Source organism: Rosa chinensis, chromosome 4, assembly GCF_002994745.2.
Source record: "Rosa chinensis cultivar Old Blush chromosome 4, RchiOBHm-V2, whole genome shotgun sequence".
Taxonomy (NCBI): Eukaryota; Viridiplantae; Streptophyta; class Magnoliopsida; order Rosales; family Rosaceae; genus Rosa; species Rosa chinensis.
This window is the reverse complement of record NC_037091.1, coordinates 35,583,515-35,609,378: the sequence shown is the minus strand read 5'-3', so window position 1 is coordinate 35,609,378 and position 25,864 is coordinate 35,583,515. Positions and strand designations below refer to the sequence as shown.

The following is a 25,864-nucleotide window of genomic DNA, read 5'->3' as shown; positions in this document are numbered from 1 at the left end:
TTTTCCTTATGGCTACTAAGAGCCATAGTGAATTCTATCAGAAGGTTGAATTCTTTGAACAGCTAGGGCCATGCTTTTTAATACAGAAAAGTATTTTACGGAAATACTAGACATGTCTAAAACAATTCAGATGGAAGCGGTATTTTTGCAAATGCTTGTTCACTTGTTCCTCTTGACTCAGATACTCGTAGAAAAACTAATACCACATAAAGGAGAATTATAACTAAGTTAATTTTATTGAATCGGGTCAAACCCAGCCAAACAGACCTTCACTAAAAGTAGAGTTCTGCCATCCCTTCACATGACTCATGATTGTAGTGCTCTACCCTAACCACATTTATGGATTGCAAATGCTTGACTCAAAGAAGTGTATGACTCACATTTCATTAATTAATCCTATCAACAGATGTTAAAGCAACAGACACGCTTTTGTTAAGCTTTGCAATAGATGCCAAGCTTGTCTTGTCACGTACAAATACACAGACGAAAACTGATTAGTATTTAATACCTAAAAGAATTCCATATGCAGTCTTAATCTGAAACATATATGCAGCCAGCTCCATTTAATAAGAACTTTGATTGATGAAGGAGTATACTAGCAATTATTTATCGTTTATTTCGATCGTAATTACCTGTGGACGGGGGTGAGGATAATCAGTTGTATAATGTACACAAACCGTTGGGAGCCAGATTAGATTACTAATATATAGCAGCAGCAAAGGTTAAGGATCGAATGTCAAGTAGTGAAGTACACTTCCATTAAACTTGAACTTGTACATTTCAGTGTCAACCAACTTTCCCTCAGATATTAACATGCTGATCAAAAATTTTGATTGTAGTTACTAATTAGTCACGATCTTCAGTTTTACTTTTCTTGTTGTTAGTTCCATTCAGTTCCTCCATATCTCCAGCAGATCTAGTACTTGAAGAGTGTGCTTCCTTCAGCCACTTGAGGCATTCCTCTGCAGTCCCCAAAGGATGAGCAAGCTGCCATGCAGGTAGCTTCCTTTGCTGCCAGTAAAAGAATACATTTGCATGTTAAAGTTTGAGCTCCTACAGCAATCTTTTACAGTGTGCTGGAATTAGAATAGCTTACCCATTTACTGACAAGTGGTCCTCCAGGTTTAAGCTGCAAAGCATCCATGATCTCCTTTCCATTAAGTAATGGCTTTACATCCCGGACTTTATCTAGACCTGCTCCACCAAGACAAAAATCAGGATAGGCTGGACAGCCACACTCACCCATCCATGTACACAGAGAGCATTTAAAAGTTAAAGACATGGGACGATTTTCTTGTCTCAAAGCTGCTACATGAGAAAACCCACTGTCTCAGGTTATCTGAGTTACCAGTATAATATATAAGACATTCTAGCAAACATCTCCAACTGAAACTAAGAAATACCACATGTATATCATCTGAAACATGTGGTTAAAAGAGTCTGTTGATACCTAGATTATTTATGGACCTTTCAGCTTCTACAAACAAAGCTCTGCAATTTTCTGGTTTGAGATTCTTGTTTAAGACGTGGGATATAAAAGTGTAGACATCAGCAAAGCAACTCGCCAAAAATCTTTAATTTTTCATAAAAGTAACCCTCAACAGTTGAAAGTGCAAGGTTGACAATAAGAAGTTCAGTGGCTCAGAAAAAGAGTTCAAGGTAATTCCATGTTGAGGTGTAAACAACGCTGTTAATCATTAACCCAATCAGGAAGAGACATTTAGAAGATACAATACACAGAAAAAAATAAAATAAAAAACTGCAAGCTTGTACAACTCTAAACTCCTGAAGCATTTCCCAACACTTAATCATGACACACCACCAAAGATGCATGCCAAACGAAGGAACATAATATCCATTCAGAGAACAAAGGTTACTAAGATTACAAACTACACTGCTATCTGTTGTGGAAGATTTTGATTCTCAGAAGGCTTATTTTCCTAGATAACTAATCCAAAAGTTTTCCTTTATTTACCATACTGAGGATACTGACAATGTAACCAAATGAACTATACATGATGACATCATTCTTGGACTTTGATATAATGAAAAGGCTTTTTTTTTTTTTTTTTCCCTCAAAAGGATAACAAGTCCAAGGGTTTTCCTTTAAGAACTATAGTAAGGATATTGAGGACAGTAATTATAACATATGTGATGATATCAGTCAGGGGCTTAGATGCAGATATGGAGCTTCATACTAGTAACAGGATTATCACTGCTCAATTCAGACTAGTAAAAGGCATGTCTCTTTGCATATTATGGATTCCAAAAGTATGCAATACTGTAAACTTGGCTCAGCAAAACAATTATGACTCGGGAACTTATACCTGTTAACACTCGGAGATTTGATTCTTTCGATGTAAGAGGGAGATCAACATATTCTCTTCCCATATCAACTTCGGCGAGTTTTACATCCCCATTTTGTACAAAGTGAGGAAGCAAAGACAAAAACTTCTCCAATGCATCGTGTAAATTAATAACCTGTTACAAAGATAATTTTGTGATGACATGTATCATTACTGCAAATTCAAGAAGTAACGCTATAACCATCACAAGAGCTTAGCATGTCGGCAAAGTATATTAATTGGTAGAGAGAAACAAACTCAAACTCACAGTTTCAGCATTGCTGACTCTTTGTTTAAGGGAGTCTGTGAAAATATAATTCCCGACAGGAACCTATAGTGAAAGAACAGAAGTTAAATGCTAAACTACAAACTGTTCAAAAAAAAAAATAGACGTGCTAAAATAAAAGCTTGATATCAACCATTCACATAATACCTACATGCTCCAAAATGAGTACAATAAACTATGAACTAGTTAACTCTTAGCCCCTTCTCACTATAACAACAGCAAAAGAATTCTTGCTTCTATTTAACAATATGACATTAGTTTTTACTTTGTCGATTCCATTTTACTGATGGTTCACAAATGAAGAAAAAAATGTTAAATACATATTTAATAACATTTTTTGGTAATATGATGGCTTAACCAAAAAATATTATTGTTGGCTTAATATTCAATTCTACAGGCTATATGATGGTTCACAAATGAAGAAAAAAAGAGGTTTCTAGCTTTCCATTGTTTGGTTCTTCATGAAATTGAAACAGAAACTAAAACAAAGAGAAATAACTCTCAAATATTGTTTTCAAAAGAGGTGAAGAAAGCCTTACATCTTTTGCTTTCCTATCTTTATACATTGTCTTCCTAAGTGGAAGGAACATTGCAGCATAAACGGAAAGCCTTCTTTGTTCGTCCTGAAAACCAAAAACACAGGAATAGAATTTGAAGAGTTGTAAAAACTAACAAATAACCATTGAATAACTACTACTTTAAGATGACAATAAATAAATAAATAACAAAAACTGCTACAAGGATAGAAAAGAACATTATTGTATTAAAAACCAGGCTATCACTCACATTGAAAGTAGAGTGCCCCACTAATTGAATAAGAATCCATGTACAATCCAAGTATGCAACACAATGCTGGATTAGGTAAGAAAAATAATCAATTAGCATTATACCTAAGAAAGAAACAGGGGACGAAGAAGGCAAAGGCAGAATTAGAATGTATTTTACATGTTGAATCAAGAATGATGCTTTGATAATAGTCCTAGAACACTAGTCAGGAAATACATTGAAGCAACAATTCTGATGAACTAATATTTCTAATATGTCTACAAATATATGATATCATAGCTATACTTGTTGAATGCCATGTTCTTAAGTAACCATACCTGTCGCATCCTTCTGATGGCTCACACTGCGGATGAAGACTGAAGACAACCCAAAATAACTTCAAGTCACATATATAGGTCATAGCTTGGACGTACAGGCTGGTTTCCAGAGATCATCAGATCAATCTGATTAAGGAGAAGAAAGAAAATAATGAGTAGATAGTTCCTATATACGTACCTCTGGAAGCTTAAATTCCCAGTAAACTGCAGAACAATCATCAGTTAAAGGTATGCTAGACAGGAACTTACCTCAGCTCCAATTTGCTCTCTGCTAATTTTAGCTGATAGAGCAGCTTTCACTTCATCACAGGCAGAAGCTTCCTTTAGTTTTTCATCGAGTATGAATCTGAACCTTGCGCCTAAACCAAATGACCAAAATATGGTATGACTGAGTGTTACATTTTAAAAGTTGTGTATAAAAGTGAGAATCTGTTAAAATTTGTCGGGAAAAAAAAAAAGAATCTTTACAATAAACTCAAGTGTTGCCAACTGAATAAAAAGGAAGCAAACTAAGGAGAGGAATATATTTGTTTTGTACTTTTATTTCTTAAAGAGTAGCCTAATAAAACTGACTTTTCAAGGATAAGATGGCAAAGTACCAAAACGGATAGCTTGAAGAACTCGCGCATAGCGGATCCTCCATAAATGTATCGTTTGGTGGTAAAGGAGCAACAATTTTCCCACATTTTAGATCTTCAATTCCTGCAAAGCAGAAAAAATAAATAACTTCATAAACAAAAATAACAATAAAAATAATGATAATGATAATAATATTTTAAAACCAAAGTGGCAGATCCATTTGTGGGTTAAGAAAATCTGGAAAAATAAAGACACACAGACTAACCTCTATTAGTCCAATCTTCAATGGATTTGGCATTTGATATTGTAAAATAAGCTGTACACTGAAATGAAACAACCGTTAAAAGCATAATTTATTCCAATCAAGTATAGATAAGGTTTAAAGTGTGGTTACTGTAGAGAAGAGGCAGGTGTATTGATTGCAGAATACATATCAACAAGCACTATCTAAAATACTAGTCACATTTGCCTAACATGGTTTCATTTGCGGCAAATTCTTGGAGAAGACATATACCTGTTGATAGATAGATCCCTTCTCAGTGCATCCTGTTCTGGTGTGCCATACTTTTGCTATAAGACAAAAGAAAAATATAATCATACATTAAACTTGAGTAGCTTAAAATTTCATTCAACATGTATAATTCACTATTTGCAGCTAGCAGACTCAAAATTTGATAAAAATTGAAGAAAAAAAAATCCAGAAGATAAGAAAGTTATTCTTGATTCATGGTGTCTAAAAGTTCGGCACGGTTATGTATATTAACCTAAACCTTATTCCAACCCAGATGGGTAGAGAGAACAGCTCTACATAAAATTCCACAATTTGTCTTCATGGATAATTTAGTTTCCTTTTCCTCACCCATCATAACTCCACATCTTGGTGTTATTGTGTTTGTGACACAGAACACACACGAAGATGGCAAATCTCCGATAGCCTTTGAATTGTCCAAAATAATGGAGCTTATACACACAAAAGACACTGTCTATCTCAGAACTTTAAGAGCTAAATCTGGTTCCATCCTTCCTTAGACAAAAGTAAGAGGATGTGGCTATCTTCAGTGTACGCTCTACCCTTATTCCAAAGTAAGGTAATGTTACTAATGTCCTAAAGCTCAGATCAGTAACAAGCAAAACTCTAGAAGATCCATACATCCCAGAGCAAGAATTTACCATAGTAGGAATCCGGCTATCATCACTGTACTCTTCACAAACTATGAGTTCATCAAACCGGGTTCAGTTTTATTTGAATTTTCCACATAACCCACATAGAATTACTATAAAAGTTGAAGACTTTGGATTGATACTAAAGAAAACGGTAAAATGGTTTACCTGAGGAAATGCGTGGAGGAAAAGCACTTTCTGTAGTAGCAGAGCCCTGTGTGAAAACAAAAACCCCAAGGACGGCGAAACTTGAGAAACCCAAAAGCAGAATTGAGAAATGAAAGAGTGAAATTGGAGTTGTGAAATTGAACTCAATTACTTGCTGTTTATGTCATTCAATCAATCTACATAAAATAAAAAAATGAAAATGAAAAGCAATGCATTTGGTTAATGATAGGATTCAACAAATATAAGCGTGTAACTGACTTTTAGTTGATTTGCTGCCTCTCTCATGAATCATGATTCTCACAATCCCACAATTTCTGGGTTTTACACTTTTCAGTCCAAGGCTCGAATTCTTCACTCTTGGTTTGCTCTCTTCGGCTCTTCCTCAAGCTGTGATTCTGTGAAGCTCGGTGACTCAAGCTTGGAGAAATTTTGGGTTCGATTTCTGGGTTCGAATTTCTTGAATCTCTTGTTGTTGCTCGGTTCGATTAAGTTTCTCATTCTTAAGTTTTCGATTTTGGGCTGTGGTGTTTCTGGGTTCGATTAAGTTGCTGGGTTCAAGCTGTTTTGGACGACTTTGCTTACTGTACCTGTTTTCAAATATCAATATTTGGCCTCTGTATCTATTTTGGATGGGAATTGAATCAATTGATTAACTAATAGTTGAATTGCATCTGTTTTGGCCTCTATGAATGGAAATTGAATTGATTGATTAATTGAATTGCATTTGCATCTGTTTTGACCGTACACTTGATTACTTGTATGCTCAGTTTTTAATTATGCTATGTTAAGGGCAACTCCAACCATGGGGTGCCAAACCAAAATTTTCCCAAATATAAGACTTTTGTTCTCCAACCTTGTGTTTTGGGTGGATCTGGTCCTATAATTATGGGACTCGGCCTCATTTCTAGTCTCATATTTGAGACAAATCCAAGTCCAAGACTCAGCACTGTTGGCCGGGACCACACATTCTGATAACCCAGCCCAATAGGCGGCTTGACTCGCTGGAAGACACGGGTAGAAAGCACGCGCGGAAGGGAGCACATGGGATGATGGGAGGACGAAGACGCGCCAACTTGCGCTGGAGAGAGGAAAAGTCACATGCAAGTCGTCTGCTGCAGTGGGCCCCGCACCTGGATTGTGTCTGCTGCCGACCGTTGGCACACTCAACGGTCCATTTCTGCACGGCTGAGATCGTTCCATTTTTAAAATGGACGGTCTGATGTTGGTTTTTTTTTTTTTTTTTTTTTTACACTGAACTGATCTATTTAGATCTGATGGGTCAGATTTGGGGGGAAAAACCTTATCAACGGCTCTTATTAAATGAATGGTTATTATTTCATTTTTGTTCCAGAAAAATAAAATAAAAAACCAGAAAATTATGGGAAAAAAATATATCCGTTGGAACAGTAAAATATAGGAAATTCTATAAATACCAACCCATTCTTTTCTATTTTCTCACACCAAATATCCTCCATCTCCTTCACAATTTCTCATTCATTAACCCATTTTCTTGTTCTTAAATATATCTTCCTTTTTTTTGTCTTGGAAAAAATGGCTCCAAGAGGGGATTCTTGGAGGCACAATGAAGAAGTTATTCTTTGCCAAGCTTGGATCACCGTTGGGGGTGATGGTTGCGTTGGAAAAGATCAAAAGTCGGACTTATTGTGGAGTCGTGTGGCGGAGGAGTACAATGCTCACAAACCGGCCGGTTGCATGGATAGAACACATTCTAGTTGCCACGCTCGTTGGAAGAAAATAAGTCCGGCATGTATGAAGTGACGCCAAGCTCTTAACAAGGTCGAACACTTTCAACGAAGAAGCGGCGAAAATATGGAGGACGAGGTAATTATATTGAAATATGTTTAATAATGATTATATGTAGTTGTTTAATAATGTTTAATATGTTTAATAATGATTATATTTTATTGATCGATTTATACTAAGCCAAGGTCATTTTTTAATATTTTATTTACTTAATATTATATGTAGCTCATGAATGTTAAATCAACGTACTACGACTCCGAAGGTTGTGATTTTTGTTTGACCATTGTTGGCAATACTTGAAAAATACGGAAAAGTTTGGGAAAACGCCATCAATGGATAACACCTACTTTAGTGTTCCTAATCATGTCAACTTGGATGACGATGGAACACCCACTACTGAGGATGAGCTTCCGTCATCAAGAAAGGCACGTCCTCAAGGACAGAAAGCACAGAAGCTAGCTAAGAAAAAAAGCAATAAGCAGGATGCGGATGGCCTTCGAGTTCAAATGCAGAAATGTTATGAACAAACAGAACGCGAGTACCAACAAAGGCAAAGACAGTTTGAGGAAGGTCAACTAATTGAGCAACGCGCTGAGGATGCTCGCACGATGCAGGTGGATCCATCAATTTTCACCCCAAGAAAGAGGAGTTATTGGGAGAGGAAGCAACAACAAATAATTGATAAGGAGGCACAAACTTCAAGCATCCCGGAACAATCTCAAGATCCTACACCCCCTGAAGGAGACAACACAAGCTTGACCACTTATGATCCACTTGGCCAGACATCTTGGATGTAATGAATATTGTTAGTTGCTTTGAATGGTTTGTGTTTTAAATTATGATAATAAAAATTATTTTGTTGAGTAGATCTCATCTTTGAAAAAAGCATTGAACTTTTATTTCCATAATAAAGCACACCACACAAATTAAAAGCATACAATACAAAGTAAAAGCACACAACACAAATTAAAAGCACACAACTAAAGTAAGCCATGACCACTTATCATGACAACATGACTACTTATTGAAAGCACAAAAAAAAAAAAAAAACTCCTCACTGCTGGTTCTGATCAGCTTGTAACTTCATGGACCATAGGTGATCGACTAGATCGTCTTGGAGGTTTTTATTCATCACTGGACATCTAACCTCCCTATAACGACGCAAGAATTGATTTAGTTGTTGCGGATTGCGATGAACATCGGTGTCCATTTCTGGTCTCTTATATATCTCTGCTTTCCTTGGTCTGGTTGGGATATCATTTGGATCAAATGGCTGTGCTGCATCTTCATCACGCTCATCTTCAACAATCATATTGTGCAAGATAATGCACGTCATCATGATGTATTGAAGGTTCTCCTTACTCCACCCACGAGCTGGTCCTCTTATGATTGCCCAACGAGCTTGGAGAATACCAAATGCTCTCTCCACGTCTTTTCTGTATGCTTCCTGCATCCTTGTGAAATGTTGTGTCTGCGGCGACCTCGGGTTTCGGATTGCTTGTACAAATGACCCCCACTTAGGGTATATGCCATCAACTAGGTAATAACATTGATGATAATGCCTATTACGTACCTGGTACCTCACTTCAGGGGTTTCACCAACGCATTGGGCATTGAACAACGGTGAACATCCAAGGACGTTAATATCATTCAGGGAACCTGGAAGTCCGAAGAAGGCATGCCAAATCCAAGTATCGTAGGAGGCCACCGCCTCTAAGATGATTGTCGGTTTCCCTTTGTAGCCAGTATACTGCCCTGCCCATCCCGTGGGACAATTTTTCCACTGCCAGTGCATACAATCAAGACTACCGACCATCCCCGAGAATCCCCTTTCTTCAGCTTTGTCAAGCAGCCTTCGTAAATCTGCCGGTGTTGGTCGGCGGAGGTAAGTCTCATGGTACACATTCCAGATTGCTTTTGTGAAGTGCTCAAAAATCTCAATGGCAGTGGTCTTCGCAATATCTAGGTAATCATCGCAGAAATCAGCTGTGATGCCATACGCGAGCATTCTCATGGCGCATGTCAGCTTTTGTTCAGTGGATAAGCTTAGTCTCCCACAAGCATCTCTTGTTTGAACAAAATATGGGTCGTAGTTGGCCACATCGCGCATCATCCTGTCAAAGACCCAAGGTTGCATTCTATATCGCCTACGAAATATGTTTGGTTCATACCTGCACGGATCCGTGAAGTATTGAGCTTTGAGTCGAAGATCCATCAACTCTCGATCCCTCGCCTTATAGGTACGACCTTCTGAAGAACCACCCCATTGTGAATCCTCATCTTCCAAAGTTTGGATTTGCAAGGCAGCGGCAGACATCATCAAGGCTCATCGACGACTTCTCGTGACGGCCTCTTCTTGATCTTTCTGCAACCATTTCGTCAAACGATTCATTGCAGAAATGGTTTGACAAAATCAAAACGGAAAAGAAAGAAAGATTTGTGTGATTTGGGTATGAGAAGTGTTTGTGAATTTGTGAGAGATGAGGATGACAATGACCCCATATTTATGGACGGTTTGAGTTCATATAATTAGATAAGATATGACACGTGGCGGAGAAAGAATCAACCGTAATTTGGACAACCAATTACAGATTGACACGTGGCGCTGAAATCACATCGAAATTCGGCTGTTTGGCATATATGCCGACACAAAACATCAAAATATCTTCTAAATAGTTAGATTCTTTGTCGTATGTGCCGACACTTTTGTTGTATATGCCGACACAAAATAAAAAATTAAAATTTTTAAATAATAAGAATATTTTTTAACTATTATGATATAAATAGTTAGATTTTTATTCGTATGTGCCGACACTTTTGTCGTATATGCCGACAAAAAAAAAATTTAAAATTTTTAAATAATAAGAATAATTTTTAACTATTATGATCTAAATAGTTAGATTTTTATTCGTATGTGCCGACACTTTTGTCGTATATGCCGACAAAAAAAAAATTAAAATATTTTTTTAAATTCATTAAATAATAAGAATAATTTTTAAATATTATGATGAAATGTTAAATTATTTTTTTAACCTTATTTAATTAAATTAACATATTTTTAATATAATATTCATCAAAATTATACTCATATTATATTTTAGTCAAGAATAGTGAAAATAGCACCCCCAAATGGTGCCTATGGTTGGAGATGAGAATTTAGTCCTATATGAATAGTGCAACAAGGGGGTGCTAAAATGAGAATAGCACCCCCAAATGGTGCCTATGGTTGGAGTTGCCCTTAATGTTATGGACTTTTTGAATTTTTGGTAATTCATTTAACATTTGAATTAGACTCTGTTTTAGTAAACTGAATCGCATAATTTGTAAATATAGAAATGGTTGTTGAACGTTGAATACTCTTTTTATTTAAAATAATTGTATGTTATAAAAATATAAAAAAATTAAAGAAAAAAAAAAAAACCGCCTAGTTCCTGACTTAAGCTCTTCCTGAACACTAGTCCTCGGGCTTCCACCCGACTAGTGCCTAGCGCTTTTTAGAACCTTGAGTAAAACTAACCATGAGCTTTAGAGCGAAGCGTTTATCCAGATATTGCTCATCTTCCTCCTCCTCCCCTTAGCATTTGCCAACTTCCCCTTGACGCCCTTACGCCAAACCAATCCCTTAGAGCAAGTTCACCCGTTGGGTCACCAGGTCACCAACTATTCACTGCTTTTTAGTGTTAATTTCACCCTCTGGGTCACGAGCACAGTGTATTTCATGCCCTGGGTCACCCTGCAGTACAGTGTTATGGGTCACCATGGTGACCTGCACAATGTATTTTGTGCTCTGGGTCACCAGGTCACCCACTATTCACTGCTTTTTAGTGTTAATTTCACCCTCTGGGTCACGAGCACAGTGTATTTCATGCCCTGGGTCACCCTGCAGTACAGTGTTCTGGGTCACCATGGTGACCTGCACAATGTATTTTGTGCTCTGGGTCACGGGCACAGTGTATTTCGTGACCCAGAGAATGAAAATATATACTAAAAAGCAGTGAATAGTAGGTGACCCGATGACCTAACGGGTGAACTTGCTCTTAGAGACGGCGACGTTTTAGTCTCTAGCAGGAAAAACTTTGCACTAGGGAAGTTATAGTTACACCTACACAACATCAATCATCGATGCGACATGAATACTTGAAAAAGTCTCAAATGAACGAAACACTTTCCATACGTTAAGGCCTGAGGCCATAAGACGCATTAAAATTAGTACCTAGCTAAGCTTGCTGGCTTCTGTCTTTGTCACTGTCACTTTTGACATGAGTCCCCTGTTGACCGTTGGCTTTAAAAAATTAGACTAGAACATTATATACAAACTCTTTGAGACTGGTGTCTTTGTCATCGTTTCTAGATCCCCACCAATCCATCAATGGCAACCTCAATAGCTCATTGACAAATTTTCCATGAGTTCTACAAGATGGTTTATCAGTTTCCTTGTTCTTCTCCCTGACACCATTACTCCAAATTAAGCTGCAATATACACAAATCAAAATATATACATCCTTGGTTGCCTGTTGCATCACTAGAACTTTGTACTTTACACTTAGAAATTAGTTTCCATTATTGCATGACTTACGAGTAAATCTACGATCCAGTTTATGACGATGGATAGATGGCTATGGAAGTACTAGATCAATAAATAAAAATATAATGGGTCGGGCAGGGCAGAAAAGTCTAGAACACTTTGACAATGACTGAATGAGGTAATGCCCCCTAACAAGACTCTTGGTCATTCTTTGAATGTGTAAAAGCTTATCTTGAAGTTGATGCTATTACGGCAAGAACAGAAAGTCAAATGAGAGAGGATAAGTCGCCTATGAGCAAAAAAAGAGGAGGAAGCTTCATCGAGTGGAGATGAAGAGGAAGTAGGAAGGAGATGCAATTGTCTCAGCTGCACAAGAACAGAAAGTCAAATAAGGAGAGCCAACCACTCAAGAACAGAACAGTATTCCAAATAAGAAGATCTTGTATGTAGGTTTGTTCTTTTATTGGGCAATCTCATTCCTCATGACCAAGAATTTTACTACCATGTGGTTTGACAAAATATTGCTTATCTCGTTTGTTCTTCTTCCCTCTTGCGTTTGCCTTCATACCTTTACTCTAAATCAAGCCATCAAAGACGGTGATGTGTTAGTCTCCGGCAGGGAAATCTTTGCACTTGGATTTTCAGGGCAGGCAATTCTAGCAACCGTTACGTTGGAGTATGGTATAACCAAATTTCTACCCAAACAGTTGTGTGGGTTGCAAATAGAGACAACCCTGTCCCTGATACCTCTGGAGTGCTATCCATAAATGGAGATGGAGGCCTAGTCATCTATGGAAATAACCGAAGTTTTCCTCTTTGGTCTGCTAATGTTACTCTCTCTTCTCCAAACAATTCAATTGCCAAGCTTCTGGATACAGGAAATCTTGTCTTGCTCGAGAATGAGGATAGTCAAAAGGTTCTATGGCAAGGGTTTGATTATCCCGCTGATACAATGCTTCCACTTATGAAAATTGGTTTGGACAGGCGGTCTGGGCTAAACAGGTTCTTAACATCTTGGAAATCGAAAGATGACCCAGGAACTGGAAGCTGTTCATATCGGCTTGACCCTAGTGGATTTCCACAGATAATTTTGTACAAGGATGGAGCTCCATGGTGGCGGGATGAAGTGGCATCTTGGGTTGACCAGACATGTTGTACTGCAACAATTTTAGTGAACAATGCAGATGAGGTATCCCTTATGTCATCAGCTAAGAACAATCAGTCAAATTTCTCAAGGACGGTGTTAGATGAATCAGGAACATTTCGACGGTTCACGTGGAATGATCGAGCACAAAAATGGACAGAATTATGGTCTGCTCCGATAGAGCGTTGCGATTTTTATGGACAATGTGGTCCAAATGGTAACTGCGATCCCTATGTTACTAATACTATAGATTGCATCTGCCTTCCGGGGTTTGAACCCAAGTCGCCAACTGATTGGTACTCGAGAGATGGGATAGATGGGTGTGTAAAGAAAAAAGGAGTATCTACATGCCGAAATGGGGAAAAATTTGTGAATCTGGAAAGTATGAAAATACCAGACTTGTCTAGGGCACTTGTTAATATGAATATGAGTATGAAAGCGTGCAAGCAAGAATGCTTGAAAAATTGTTCTTGTGTTGCATACAGTAGCAGCGACAAAACTGGATGTGTGACATGGTATGGGGAATTGATGGACACGAGGGTGCAGCCCAGTAATGGTCAAAATTTATATGTACGAGTTGATGCAATCGTCTTTGGTACGTTCCTCGTTTTATTATTTAATTCCCTAATCTTTCTTATTAAGTTCATAGTGTTCTTTATTTTTATTTTTCTTTTCTTTGTAGCTCAATATGCAAAGAAGTCAAATGATTCTCTTAGCAAGAAGGAAAAGCTGGCAATTTCACTAGTATCTGTTTTAGCGCTATTTCTACTAGTTTTCCTTTGTCTATTGGTTACTGAGGATGAAGAGAAAAGGTAATCATGTCACTCATTTTTGAGATGCATATTTTTCATGGTCCTATCCCTTTTTGATTTCATGAAAAGTGATTCATTATTCAGTTATTTACTGTTTGTTCTATATATAGCACAATTATATTTCACCCAGCTCTAAATGAAATATTTGATAGGTAAAAGAAGACGAGATGAATATTCATTTAGCTTCTTCAACGAATCTACTGGTGGAATGGAACCTGCTGAAAGTAGCATAAGCTCAGATTTGCCATTCTTTGACCTAACAACCATAGCAGCAGCCACAGACAACTTCTCTCTTGCAAACAAGCTTGGAACAGGCGGTTTTGGCTCCGTCTATAAGGTACTACATTTTTCGCCCAGATAATTTCTCAAATCATAAATCAGAATTTTGTGTTGATATACATCTATCTATATCATGTATTGTAGTACATTTTGATGAGGATATATGATATTTTTGTGTAAGCGAACTGAATGTGTAATACATTCATAATTTACTGAAGTATTCTATAAGTCAAACATGAATTATTATTGCAGGGTGTACTTTTTAATGGAAAGGAAATAGCAGTGAAAAGATTATCGAAGACCTCGGGTCAAGGAATTGAAGAGTTTAAAAATGAGGTTTTGTTGATTGCGAAACTCCAACATCGCAACCTTGTGAGGATATTAGGTTGTTGCGTTCAAGATGAAGAGAAGATGCTAATCTATGAGTACTTACCAAACAAAGGCCTCGACTTTTTTATTTTTAGTATGTGTTCTTTTTTGCTTTTTATTTCTTAAATTCTCACTTGAAACAAAGCAACCATGAATTTAATCTGAATTGCCTAATCTTTGCAGACGAAACCAACAAAGCACTTTTAGATTGGACAAAACGCTTTGAGATTATCCATGGAATCACTAGAGGAATTATATATCTTCACCAAGATTCAAGATTAAGAATTATCCACCGAGATCTAAAGGCCAGCAATGTTCTACTAGATGCTTCTATGAACCCCAAAATTGCAGATTTTGGTATGGCTAGAATTTTTAAGGGAGATCAAAATGAAGCAAATACAAAGCGTGTGGTTGGAACATAGTAAGTGAATTTCTTCAAGTGAGATGATATAAACTTGATAATGCTTGCCAGTATACTGCACAATCCAAATGCTAATTTCCTGTTTGGTGAAAGAAGCTTGATAATCAACTATTTGTTTACGTTTGTGCAGTGGTTATATGTCACCAGAGTATGCAATGCAAGGAAGGTTTTCGGTGAAGTCAGATGTATATAGCTATGGCGTTTTACTAATAGAAATCATTACCGGAAGAAAGAATAATGGCTTTTACCATGAGGAACATCCTTACTCAAATTTAGTTGGGCATGTGAGCATACTTTTCTGATAGCAAACAGGTTTATCCCCCTAATGATCGTCACTAATTAATTACTCAACGTAAATTATTTTTAGGTTTGGAACTTGTGGAGTGAAGGTAAAGTCTTGCAAATAGTTGATTCGTCCATTGGTGAATCATACCCCGTCAATGAAGTTCTGAAATGTATTCAGATTGCCTTCTTGTGCCTGCAAGAGTATCCAGCTGACCGGCCAACCATGTCTGAAGTTCTTTTCATGCTAGGTAACGATGCGGACGCTCTTCCTTTACCACGAAAACTTGCATTCTTATTGGAGAGAAGCAGCAGTTCTATGGGTGGCAAGTTGTCAACCCATGAAGGATATCATTCTCTAAATAATTTCACATGTAGTGTGGTAGAAGCTAGGTAGGAGCGTACGATCTTTTGTGAATTTTGGCCAGGCACGGAACCAAGAATTAAATTTGAGGTGTGCTAAATTTACTTTATGCTGGGAAGAAAAATTATTGTCAAAAATTTGGCAGAGTTTACTTTGTTTTGATGGAATATCTCAATTGCATAACACTTGTCAAAATATCATCCACAAGATGCATTTTGTCACCCAAATCTAACAATAGAAAATTGAAACAAGAAGGTTCAGAACACAACCGAACTTGGAATATCACCCATAACAACATCATTTTTTTAGAAAATATGAATTTACTTTCTTCTGAACTTTTTGTGGTTTAGGATTTTGAGGTTGATCTATCATTAAAAACAAAACCTAGAAAAAAGAAAACATGAAAACAACCAATCTTAAGTTGCTGGCCATGTATAAATTACAAACTTAAGTCAAACTCAAATATACAAGGACCACACCCGAGCACCCCACCAGGCCACCACATCCCTCCCCACCACAAGGGAAAACAAATTTAACTTACTCAAAAGCTAAAAAACACCCAATCAAAAGTATAATAAACTCAACTCTCAAACAATCAACACAATAAAGAAATTGCCACTATCATGAGCAATTGGGTATTTGGGTATTATTAATATAAATTCAATATCTTTTTCTAGAAATCAATAGATTTGATTGCTTACATCAAGAAATCTAGAAATACCAAATTCTAACCTAAATTACATTCTAATTTCGTCAAAAAATTTCATTATAGAAGAGAAATTAAAGTGTAATACCTGAATAAGGTTGAGAGATGAGAGCAGATTATTGAGGAGAGGAGATAGAGTGACTTGGAGAGGAGATATAGGTCTATTTAAACTCATTTCAAACCCCATGCTATGTTGTTATGCAGATGGTGTGGCGTTTGATTCTGTTAAATGCTATTTTTAAAACAATTAATTAGAAGTAAATAATGGGCAGATTGGGAGGTGTTGGGGTGACATCTTGTAGGAAGCGAAGAGCCTCAACTAAAGAGAGATCAATTTCATGATCTAAACTAGCGAAGTGATCCAATTTATGAGCTCTAATTTTTATTATCAGACAATACTTTTTTTATACAATAGCATTAACTTGTTTTGAGAATTATTGATTTATTATGGCCATCTACATGGTTTAAAAATGTCAAAAAATTTCCCATTCAATCCGTTACTATAATAAAGATCCAACACGATTCAAGATTAGAGCAACGCGCGCTCTCTAACCCTAGCTAGCCGTCTTCGTATGATATTCTTGCCTTCATTACTCATTTCTGTCATGTTTATTTGCAGTAATTATGAATTTCTTAATAATTTTTTGTGACAACTTCCCTAATCCTACCTAATATTGGAAAAGAAAATAAGGCTAATCACAAGTTCACAACATGAATCAACAGATCTTAAATCAATTGACACACTTTTGTTAAGCTTCGCAATAGATGCCAAGCTTGTCTTGTCACAAATACACGACAACGAAAACTGACTGGTATTTAATACCAAAAAGAATTCCATATGCAGTCTTAAGCTGAAATATATATGCAGTCAGTTCCATTTAATAATTAGGAAGAGACTAATATGGATCTTCGGTGAATCCTATAGAATTAATTCGAATTCTGCAAAGGATCAGAGTACTAGAATTATATCACTGATGAATACACTATCAAAACAGTTGATTAGGCTGCCACAACATTGCAGCTTTCTCCTCTGTCTGCAGAGACTGCCAAGAATATCTCCTTTCGTTAACATTACAACTGCAATGATAGCCACACAACTAAAAATCCTCAAAATTGAAGAGAGAGGCAGAAATTAGTATGGTGATGGCAACTTTTATAATAGAGGCACAATCGCTGATGATTCAGACAATGGCAGGACCCTATAATGGCAGCTTCAAGAATAAAAGTTGGTTTCAATAATCATGGTTCATTGGTTTTAATAACCATCGTCCATCCATTACCGTCTCATGTCAACTCTGTCTTAATCCTGGTTCATAACACAGTCATCTTTTTCAAAAGACTCAACCTAGCAATTATGCTTATTCAAGTACTGTTGAGTGCGAAACTATGCTGCGCGCGTGAATGCGTGTAAAGAGGCTAATCAGTATTACTTATGCAAACAAAGCCACAGAGGTTAAATTTTCAATAATCCTCATGTGCCTTGGGAGATCCAAGGAAAGAGATCCCCTTTCTACCACTCCAATTTCCTGATCTCTAGCTTCTCATAATCAGAATGAAAGCAGGCTATGCTTAAGTGCAGCACAAGGCACTTGGAAGCAGGTTAGAAATATCACAAAATGAGCTATAGAAATTAATTCCCATCTTTCCAGTGCAGAGCACCTTGCAGATGTCTTTACTAAGGGCTTGCCCTGCTTTGAGAGTTCCATTCTCTTATTGCCAACCAGGTTAGAAAGGGCGGGGGAGTTAAAGTATAGGACGCTTAACTATGACTAGACTTACTGTCTATAATTAGTTGTCAGTAACTATGGTTACACTACAAGTTGTAATAACTGATAAATCTATTAGGACTGTTAGCAAGTCAATTAGTGAGTAAGACAATTGAATTTGCACTCATAAACAAGTAAGTTGCAATTCTCAATCCATTCATACTCAAAAAAATTCATTCATTTTTGGTTCTCAATCTTCATATTTCAACATCTTCAATCCTATATTACCAGAGTTTTCCCAATCTTTATCAATACAACTCAGAAATATAAGCTACACTATGAATAAATCCACTAATAAGCAAAAAAGGACAGATATATGCGAGAAAAGTAAAGCAAAAAAAAAATTATAAAAATGCAATTGGAAATCATGGTGACAAATTTGCTGCTTCCGTAAGAGCTTCCCCCCATTGCATGTTTCTACTTTTTTTCAAAGTCTAATGTATGAAATGTGCACACTTCAAACTGTCCTTAAGGAAAGAATCATGTTCCAAATCTGTTACTAATGTTAGCTGGACATTATTTTTTCATACGGGTGAAGTGCACATTCAAACATTCTAAAGTGCCTTTGCTGGACATTATTTTAAAGTGGTATTTTAGGCAGTTTGCCTACTTTAGTTAGTTATATTACTGTTGAGTGCAAAACTATGCTGCACGCGTGAGTGCGTGTAAAGAGGCTAATCAGTATTACCTAAGCAAACAAAGCCGCAGAGGTTAAATTTTCAATAATCCTCATGTGCCTTGGGAGATCCAAGGAAAGGGCTCCCCTTTCTACCACTCTAATTTCCTGATCTCTAAACTTCTCATAATCAGAATGAAAGCAGGCTATGCTTAAGTGCAGCACAAGGAACTTAGAAGCAGGTTAGAAATATCACAAACTGAGCTATAGAAATTAATTCCTATCTTTCTACTGCAGAGCACCTTGTAGATGTCTTTACTAAGGGCTTGCCCTGCTCTTAGTTTCATTCTCTTGTTGCCAACCTGCAGCTAGGTCCTCTATCTAAGGGGAGGTTGGGGTTTGGTGGGGAGTTACAGTATAGTACGCTTAACTATGACTAGGCTTAGTTGTCAGTAACTATGGTTACACTGCAAGTTGTAACAACTGATAAATCTGTTAGCAAGTCAATTAGTGAGTAAGACAATTGAATTTGCACTCATAAACAAGAAAGTTGCAATTGTCAATCCATTTCCAAAAAATTCATTCATTTTTGGTTTTCAATCTTCATTGAGTCTGAAACCCTAGAATATGCCCCGTACTACATATTTCAACATCTTCAATCCTATACTACCAGAGTTTTCCAATCCTTATCAATACAACTCAGAAATATAAGTAAATTATGAATAAATCCACTAATAAACAAAAAAGGACAGATATATGCGAGAAAAGTAAAGCAAACAAAAAAAATTATATAAATGCAATTGGAAATCACAGCGACAAATTTGCTGCTTCAGTAAGAGCTGCCCTCCATTGCATGGTTCTACTTTTTTTTCAAAGTCTAATGTATGAAATGTGCACACTTCAAACTGTCCTTAATAAAAGAATCATGTTCCAAATCTGTTACGAATGTTTGCGGGACATTATTTTTTCATACGGGTGAAGTGCCCATTCACACATTCTAAAGTGCCTTAGGAATTTCTAAAGTGCCTTTGCTGGACATTATTTTGAAGTGGTATTTTAGGTAGTTTCCCTACTTTAGTTAGTGATATCAAAATTATATGTTATACAAATCATCTGAGTTTAATAATGTCAGATATGAGTCCAGTGTTTAAAGATATATATCATTATATCACTCTCACTTGTAACAAACAGAGCGCACTAAAAGCCAGCAAACAATACCAATTAAAAGGCCAGAGATAAAAATTAAAAATAAGTAAAACGCCAGACAACCAATGAGCAAACACAAATTGAAATTGAAGAACAAACCCAGCCTTGTTCGTGTGGATTGATCGAGATTTGACCATTACATGAGTCCAGATTAATTGGTGCCTCTGCCCCTCTCACCATCAATTGCCATCTTTCGGGATAAACTTTGGCAAATAAAAATCTTCTTCTACATAAGAGAGTGCAGAAAAAGCAGGTCAGTGAAAAATTATCACAACAGATTACAAGTTTGTGTGCATGGAATATTAATACCTGAAATCCAAGTATTAATGATCGATCATAGTGTACTTCAAGGCCTCAATCGGTACTTGATGATGATTATACTAGAGCTAGCTGAAGCTTGTGCGTGACCAAAATCACAAGCAGGTAATTCCAAAGCACCTCAAAAATGCTAACATTGCTCTGCCTATGTTTTTTTGTCTTGCCAAGTCTTCAAATCTTTTTGTTGGAAGATGAGGTTCCTGTTCTCGTTCTTGTTCCTCATCATGATGATCATCGTGTACTTCCCCGTAATTGCTGTCATCTGATACTAATGATGCTACAGCTGCCCCTTCTGCGTGCAAAGCCACCTGATCAGAAATGCTAGCATTGCTCTGCCTATATCTTTCTCGTGCCAGGTCTTCACCACTTACATGATCCTCTTTCATATTAGGCAGGTGGACCCCGAAACTTTTTAGGAGCAACCCTCTGGCAGGGCGGGACACTCGAACCACAGGATCCAACACCTCTAGCTCCTTGAAAGCAATACATGTCAGATGCACTAATACAGGATCATGAGCTGATGACTCTGTCGCTTTTAATTCAATATAGTGGCCATTATCGTAATAATGCTTTTTATCAATCCACACAGAACAACCATAATCATATGGAAAATCATCGAAAAACTCATGGGTAAGATCAAAAACAAGACAGACAACCAATCCTATTCTCTCAGCCTTCAGATTCCTGGGGATTTTTATCAAAATTTCACATATACCATCCTCAGTTTCATGACGAGGAAGCACACTTGTGTCCAGCTCACCCCCATCAAACCAATTTGGAACTTCAATTTCCTGGAGGCTTGGAAGAATAAGATTCCAGCACTTCACATGCTGATGTAAGCCGGCATGCACCAGCTGCAAGATGCATATGGTTGTGTTATCTATTATTAGTAGTCAAACTTGTAAAAAAGAAAAGAAAGATTATGTGTGTGGAGAGAGAGAGAGAGATGGAAAACCTGATACGGTAATGCTTTTGCCATCTTCGACACCACGTCCATGCCAAGATTATCCATCAGTCTATTGCAATTAGACAAGTGGATCCCGCGAAGACGTCCCGGAGTGTCTTTCTGTTCCAGTATATTTGACAATTTTGAAAATCTTTCCAACGATACGCAATCATCCACCTTTATTTCTCGTATAGTTGGTGGAAGTTCTGAAACGTCTCGAAGCCTCTTGCAACCACTTAAATCAAGATAATACAACCTCTGAAATTTGCTGATGCATGCCGGAAGACTATCAAAACTGCTTCCTGATAGAACAAGAGTCCCTAATGTGGACGCCCAGTCAAGATTCGTTAGGAAATCAGAGACCACTGATAATTGGCATCCATCAAATCCTAGATCCTGTAGCTGGGGAAACAATAATGAACCAGGATGATCATGCCCATTGTTGGAATTAGATGGAAGCATCGAAGGAAGAGATTCTGCAGTTGATGAAACCAAAGCGCTCGCCCTACCTGGAAATGTAACCAGCTTTGGGCACCAAGAGAGTTCTAGCCATTCTAGATGTTGCAGCCCTCCGTAAACACTGTGCGGCACATTTGTAAGGTTTGCACATCCTCTTAGAAATAAACGGCAAAGGCGATTGAGATTTCCAATTGACAGAGGCAATTCTTCAATCAGAGTTTCAGAAGCGTCCAATTCCACCAAGGACGTGAGATCCCCAATTGAAGAAGGCAGTTCTCTGATGGAAGTTCCAGAAACGTACAATTCCACCAAGGACGTGAGATTCCCAATTGAAGAGGGCAGTTCTCTGATGGAAGTTTCAGAAACGTTCAATCTCACCAAGGACGTGAGATCCCCAATTGATAGAGGCAATTCTTTGATGTGAGTCGACAGCTCCAATTCTCTTAAAGAAGTGAGCTTCCCAATTGACAAAGGCAATACTTCGATGAGAGTTTCAGAAACGTCCAATTCCACCAAGGACGTGAGATTCCCAATTGAAGAGGGCAGTTCTCTGATGGAAGTTTCAGAAACGTTCAAACTCACCAAGGACGTGAGATCCCCAATTGATAGAGGCAATTCTTTGATGTGAGTCTCAGACAGATTCAATTCTCTTAAAGAAGTGAGATACCCAATCGATGGAGGCAATTCCTTAAGGGGAGTTCTACACAGGTCCAATTTTCTTAAAGAAGTAAGATTTCCAATCGTTAAGGGCAGTTGTTTGATTGAAGTTCCACTCAACTTCAAAACTTCCAAGGAAATGCAACATCCAATCCATGACTGCAGTTCTTTTATGCCACTATCTATTAGATTCAATGTTTTAATGGACTCCATCTTGTGCACAATTTTTATGAAATTCTCAAGCCTTTCACACCCGAAAAGCTGAAGCTTCCTCGTGGATTTCCAGCTAACTTCCGTGGGAAAAGTCTCAAGCCTAGAGCAGTGGAGTAGACTCAAATACTCAAGGTTATCGAGGAATCCAACGGAATGATGCACTTCAACTAAACTTCCACAGAAATCTAGATTCAAACGTTGTAAGTTTGGGCTTCCCGATAAGTCTGACACTTTCGTTAGGTACTGACAACCAGTTAGATTTATTGATGTCAGATTTATCAGATGCTGTGAGACAGAGTAGAAAAATATTAGATAAACAAGATGGAGAGGAATGAACAGATGATAGGCTAAAGATCTCTGCATGTGTATCCAAACAAACATACCATGTATCTATCTCCCATTACTTTGATGCGACTGCCAGGCATATTGATTAGAGCAAGTTCTCTTGGAATTAAATTGGATGGCCAAAATTGTAAGGGATATTTAGGCCAATCAACTACCCTCAAGCTATTTGGCAGACTATCAACAGCGCCAGAATAGCATCCAGCACGGTGTATGAAAAGTCTAAGATTTCGCATGTTGGAGAAAGTGGTCCCACTTAAACATATCACATCTGGATCTTTGGCCAGCTCCACCTTGATGCCTATAACATTGGCTGTTCCCTATTATGAAAATGCAATAGTATTAACAAACCAAGCTCTTTCTCATATAATTAAATTTCATATTCTACATAGGTTTTAGGATTTTAAATAAAAATAATTAAAGTTGAGGTGAATTTAGATATGCACTTACAGTATTCTCTGTTAGAACATGGTAAACATCTTTATGAAACCACAACCTGCTACGCTTTCCAGGGTCATTGGGCGACTCTTTGTGAACTATATCTCTACCCAGTTCTTCTAGCAAGTCATGCATCCAAATGCAATCCATGTCTCTAATATTGATGAGGGCCTTGTCTATGAGCACATCAATATCATGCTTTTTGCTGCCACAAGCTTCTATTATTTTTATCACGTGTTCCCTATTTTCACCTTTAAAGAAACATGCAATGTCAAGAAAAGCTTCCTTCACTCTCTGATCCAATCCATTGTAGCTTATTTTTAAAACATCTTGAATTTTGCTGCTTTTGAAACCATCTAATGCAGCTTCCCATTGCTCTACACTTTCATTGCATAGAGAAGAACCTAAAATAGTCAAAGCTAATGGAAGACCTTTAGCATGGCATATTGCACGTTCTGTGAGTTTTGCATAACCATCCAAAGGTCGACTTCTTTGAAAGGCATTCATACTAAAAAGCTCTAGAGCTTCATCATGATTCAATTCCTTGACCTCGTATATTAAATTAACACTATGACCTCTCAGCAATTTCTTATCCCTTGTTGTTATGATGATTTTACTACCCTTACCAAACCAACTAGGTTTACCAGCTAAATTGTTCAACTGATCCATGTCATTCACATCATCAAGAACCAAAAGAACCCTTTTGTACTGCAATCTTTCCTTGATCATAGTAATTCCTCTAGCTACACTGGTCACCTTCAATTCTGTTTCCTTTAGAATCTCACAAAGAAGTGTTTCTTGTAATTTGATGAAGCCTCTATCAAGCATTGAATTTTCTCGAACACTTTCCAAAAAACAACTCCCCTCAAACTCATGAGCAATCGAGTTATAGACATCTTTGGCAATTGTTGTCTTACCTATTCCACCAGCACCCCATATCCCTACCACATGAACGTCTTTTCCCTCAACACCTAAAAGCTTATGGATCTTGTGCACCCGAGGTTTTATTCCTACTGGGTACTTGGCCACATCCATAAATGTACTGTGTATAACTTGCTCTGAAATCTCTTTAACAATTTCATGAATAACACTGGATTCAGAGCAATGCCTGGACATTTAGAATAAACTGCATTTAATCAAGAATACAAACACATACACATTTACAGAATTACAGAATTACAGTCACAAGTAAAATAAAATATATTTTATGTTGTAGAAGTTCAATTAGTGTATCAGTGTACCCAGAACCATAATATGCAATATCTTTTGTTTATCTAATTTACATAAGTTCCATTACGCCTGTCAATGATCTTGCCAAAACTCTCTGTTTTCTGAGGAACATAAGCGAGCAGATTCCAACTCTTCCTAAACCTATATGGTATTATGTTTCTCTGATATTGTTATTCCTCTGAAGAGAAAAGCATCTAGAATCAAACTCGTCAGGCAGGTTTTGGAATTTGCTCTTACCATCAAGAAACAAACATGCTTGAAATTAATTGTGTACTTCATTGATTACATTATAGTAATTAGTATAACTTGGTGATATATAAAGGGATTAGTATGGCTCTTGAATCCTAAAGTTTTTATCTTTCTAATCAAAACAACAGAGAAATTGAAAAGAAGAAGACTGATAGCTGAAACAGGAATTTAAAGCTGGTGGACAGAAACGTACTCATCCCTAACAGGCCACCCTGACAAATGTGCTGCTTCTGAGAGAGCATCCTTCCATTTCTGAACCTTGTCCGGGTTATCTTTGAATCTGCATTCATGAATAGCAAGTGCCTCCGCAAAGCTACCTCTGTGATTTCGTATATCCGAGGGATTGACTTTGTAGAAAACTGGTCGTACCAATTGTTGATTTGATTTCTTGCACTCGAGGATCTTGACTAGTTCATCCAAGCACCACTTGGAGGATGCATAGTTTCTAGAGAACACAATGATTGAAATCCTCGACTGTTCAATTGCTTGGAGAAGTGCTGTTGATATTTCTTCTCCTCTTCTGAGCTGATCATCCATGAAGGTGGTGATTCCATTCTGACGCAAAGCGCTGCACAAATGGCCTGTGAAATTATTGCGGGTATCCTCACCTCTAAAACTCAAAAAGACATGGTATTTCCATGGATAAGAAGAAGAGGCTTCTTGAATGATCACCATTGAAAGCTGTGAGATAACAAGAGAGACAGTGAAAGAGTTTCTGGGCTTCGAAGAAGAAAGAGGCAGAATTCATTGGATTCTCAAATCACTAATAAAGCAAAGCAAAGGGGCCGAGGAAGTTTCCTCGTAATGTTTCCCACGCGTAGAACGATTGGATTAAACAATGTCCACCCATCCGTAAAGTAGAATAGCCAATGAGGCCACACTGTCCAGTCTCCATTGTTTAATCCAGTCCCACACTCACACCAGTTTTGACCATTTGGTGTAACAAAATGAAGGATAATTGGATAAAGGTATTTAAATCATAGCCAGACATCAAACAATTTTCAAGCTTGTTATCTAGTTGATTAGCATTTGATCTAGAGGTAAATTAACATGCATCTAGAGGTAAATTAACATGCCTGTTAAGTGTTGGTTCAGGTCTCAAATTCACCATCGCCA

The 25,864-nt window shown here is 37.4% G+C and overlaps 4 protein-coding genes and 1 pseudogene across 6 annotated transcripts; 2 read left to right on the top strand and 3 right to left on the bottom strand.

Annotated features, from left to right (window-relative positions):
* Positions 1-683: 683 nt before the first annotated feature.
* LOC112196888 lies at positions 684-6,347 on the bottom strand (annotated as a pseudogene).
* A 2,113-nt stretch (positions 6,348-8,460) lies between these two features.
* Positions 8,461-9,723, bottom strand: LOC112199188 (protein ALP1-like). Its single transcript, XM_024340238.2, has one exon. It carries the CDS (start codon positions 9,721-9,723, stop codon positions 8,461-8,463), a length of 1,263 nt encoding a protein of 420 aa, XP_024196006.2.
* Positions 9,724-12,104: 2,381 nt separating this feature from the next.
* On the top strand, positions 12,105-13,782 carry LOC112196884 (G-type lectin S-receptor-like serine/threonine-protein kinase RKS1). The gene is made up of 3 exons (XM_024340237.1): positions 12,105-12,109; positions 12,577-13,590; positions 13,758-13,782. Exons 1-3 carry the CDS (start codon positions 12,105-12,107, stop codon positions 13,780-13,782), a joined length of 1,044 nt encoding a protein of 347 aa, XP_024196005.1.
* Positions 13,531-15,753, top strand: LOC121048793 (G-type lectin S-receptor-like serine/threonine-protein kinase At1g11410). The gene is made up of 7 exons (XM_024337352.2): positions 13,531-13,670; positions 13,758-13,887; positions 14,040-14,224; positions 14,419-14,629; positions 14,719-14,956; positions 15,087-15,240; positions 15,324-15,753. Exons 2-7 carry the CDS (start codon positions 13,875-13,877, stop codon positions 15,633-15,635), a joined length of 1,113 nt encoding a protein of 370 aa, XP_024193120.1. The 5' UTR covers positions 13,531-13,670; positions 13,758-13,874; the 3' UTR covers positions 15,636-15,753.
* A 4,173-nt stretch (positions 15,754-19,926) lies between these two features.
* On the bottom strand, positions 19,927-25,855 carry LOC112196875 (disease resistance protein RPV1). Of its 3 annotated transcripts, none has more exons than XM_024337336.2 (6): positions 24,942-25,846; positions 23,282-24,377; positions 22,873-23,151; positions 21,170-22,774; positions 20,206-21,068; positions 19,927-20,122 (listed from the first exon to the last, which is right to left on the bottom strand). In XM_024337336.2, exons 1-5 carry the CDS (start codon positions 25,421-25,423, stop codon positions 20,310-20,312), a joined length of 4,221 nt encoding a protein of 1,406 aa, XP_024193104.1. In that variant the 5' UTR covers positions 25,424-25,846; the 3' UTR covers positions 19,927-20,122; positions 20,206-20,309. The 3 variants fall into 3 exon arrangements, with proteins under 3 accessions (XP_024193104.1, XP_040375245.1, XP_040375246.1); XM_040519311.1 differs by having other exon boundaries at positions 19,927-20,119; XM_040519312.1 differs by lacking the exon at positions 19,927-20,122 and having other exon boundaries at positions 20,891-21,094; positions 24,942-25,855.
* Between the last annotated feature and the right edge of the window lie 9 nt (positions 25,856-25,864).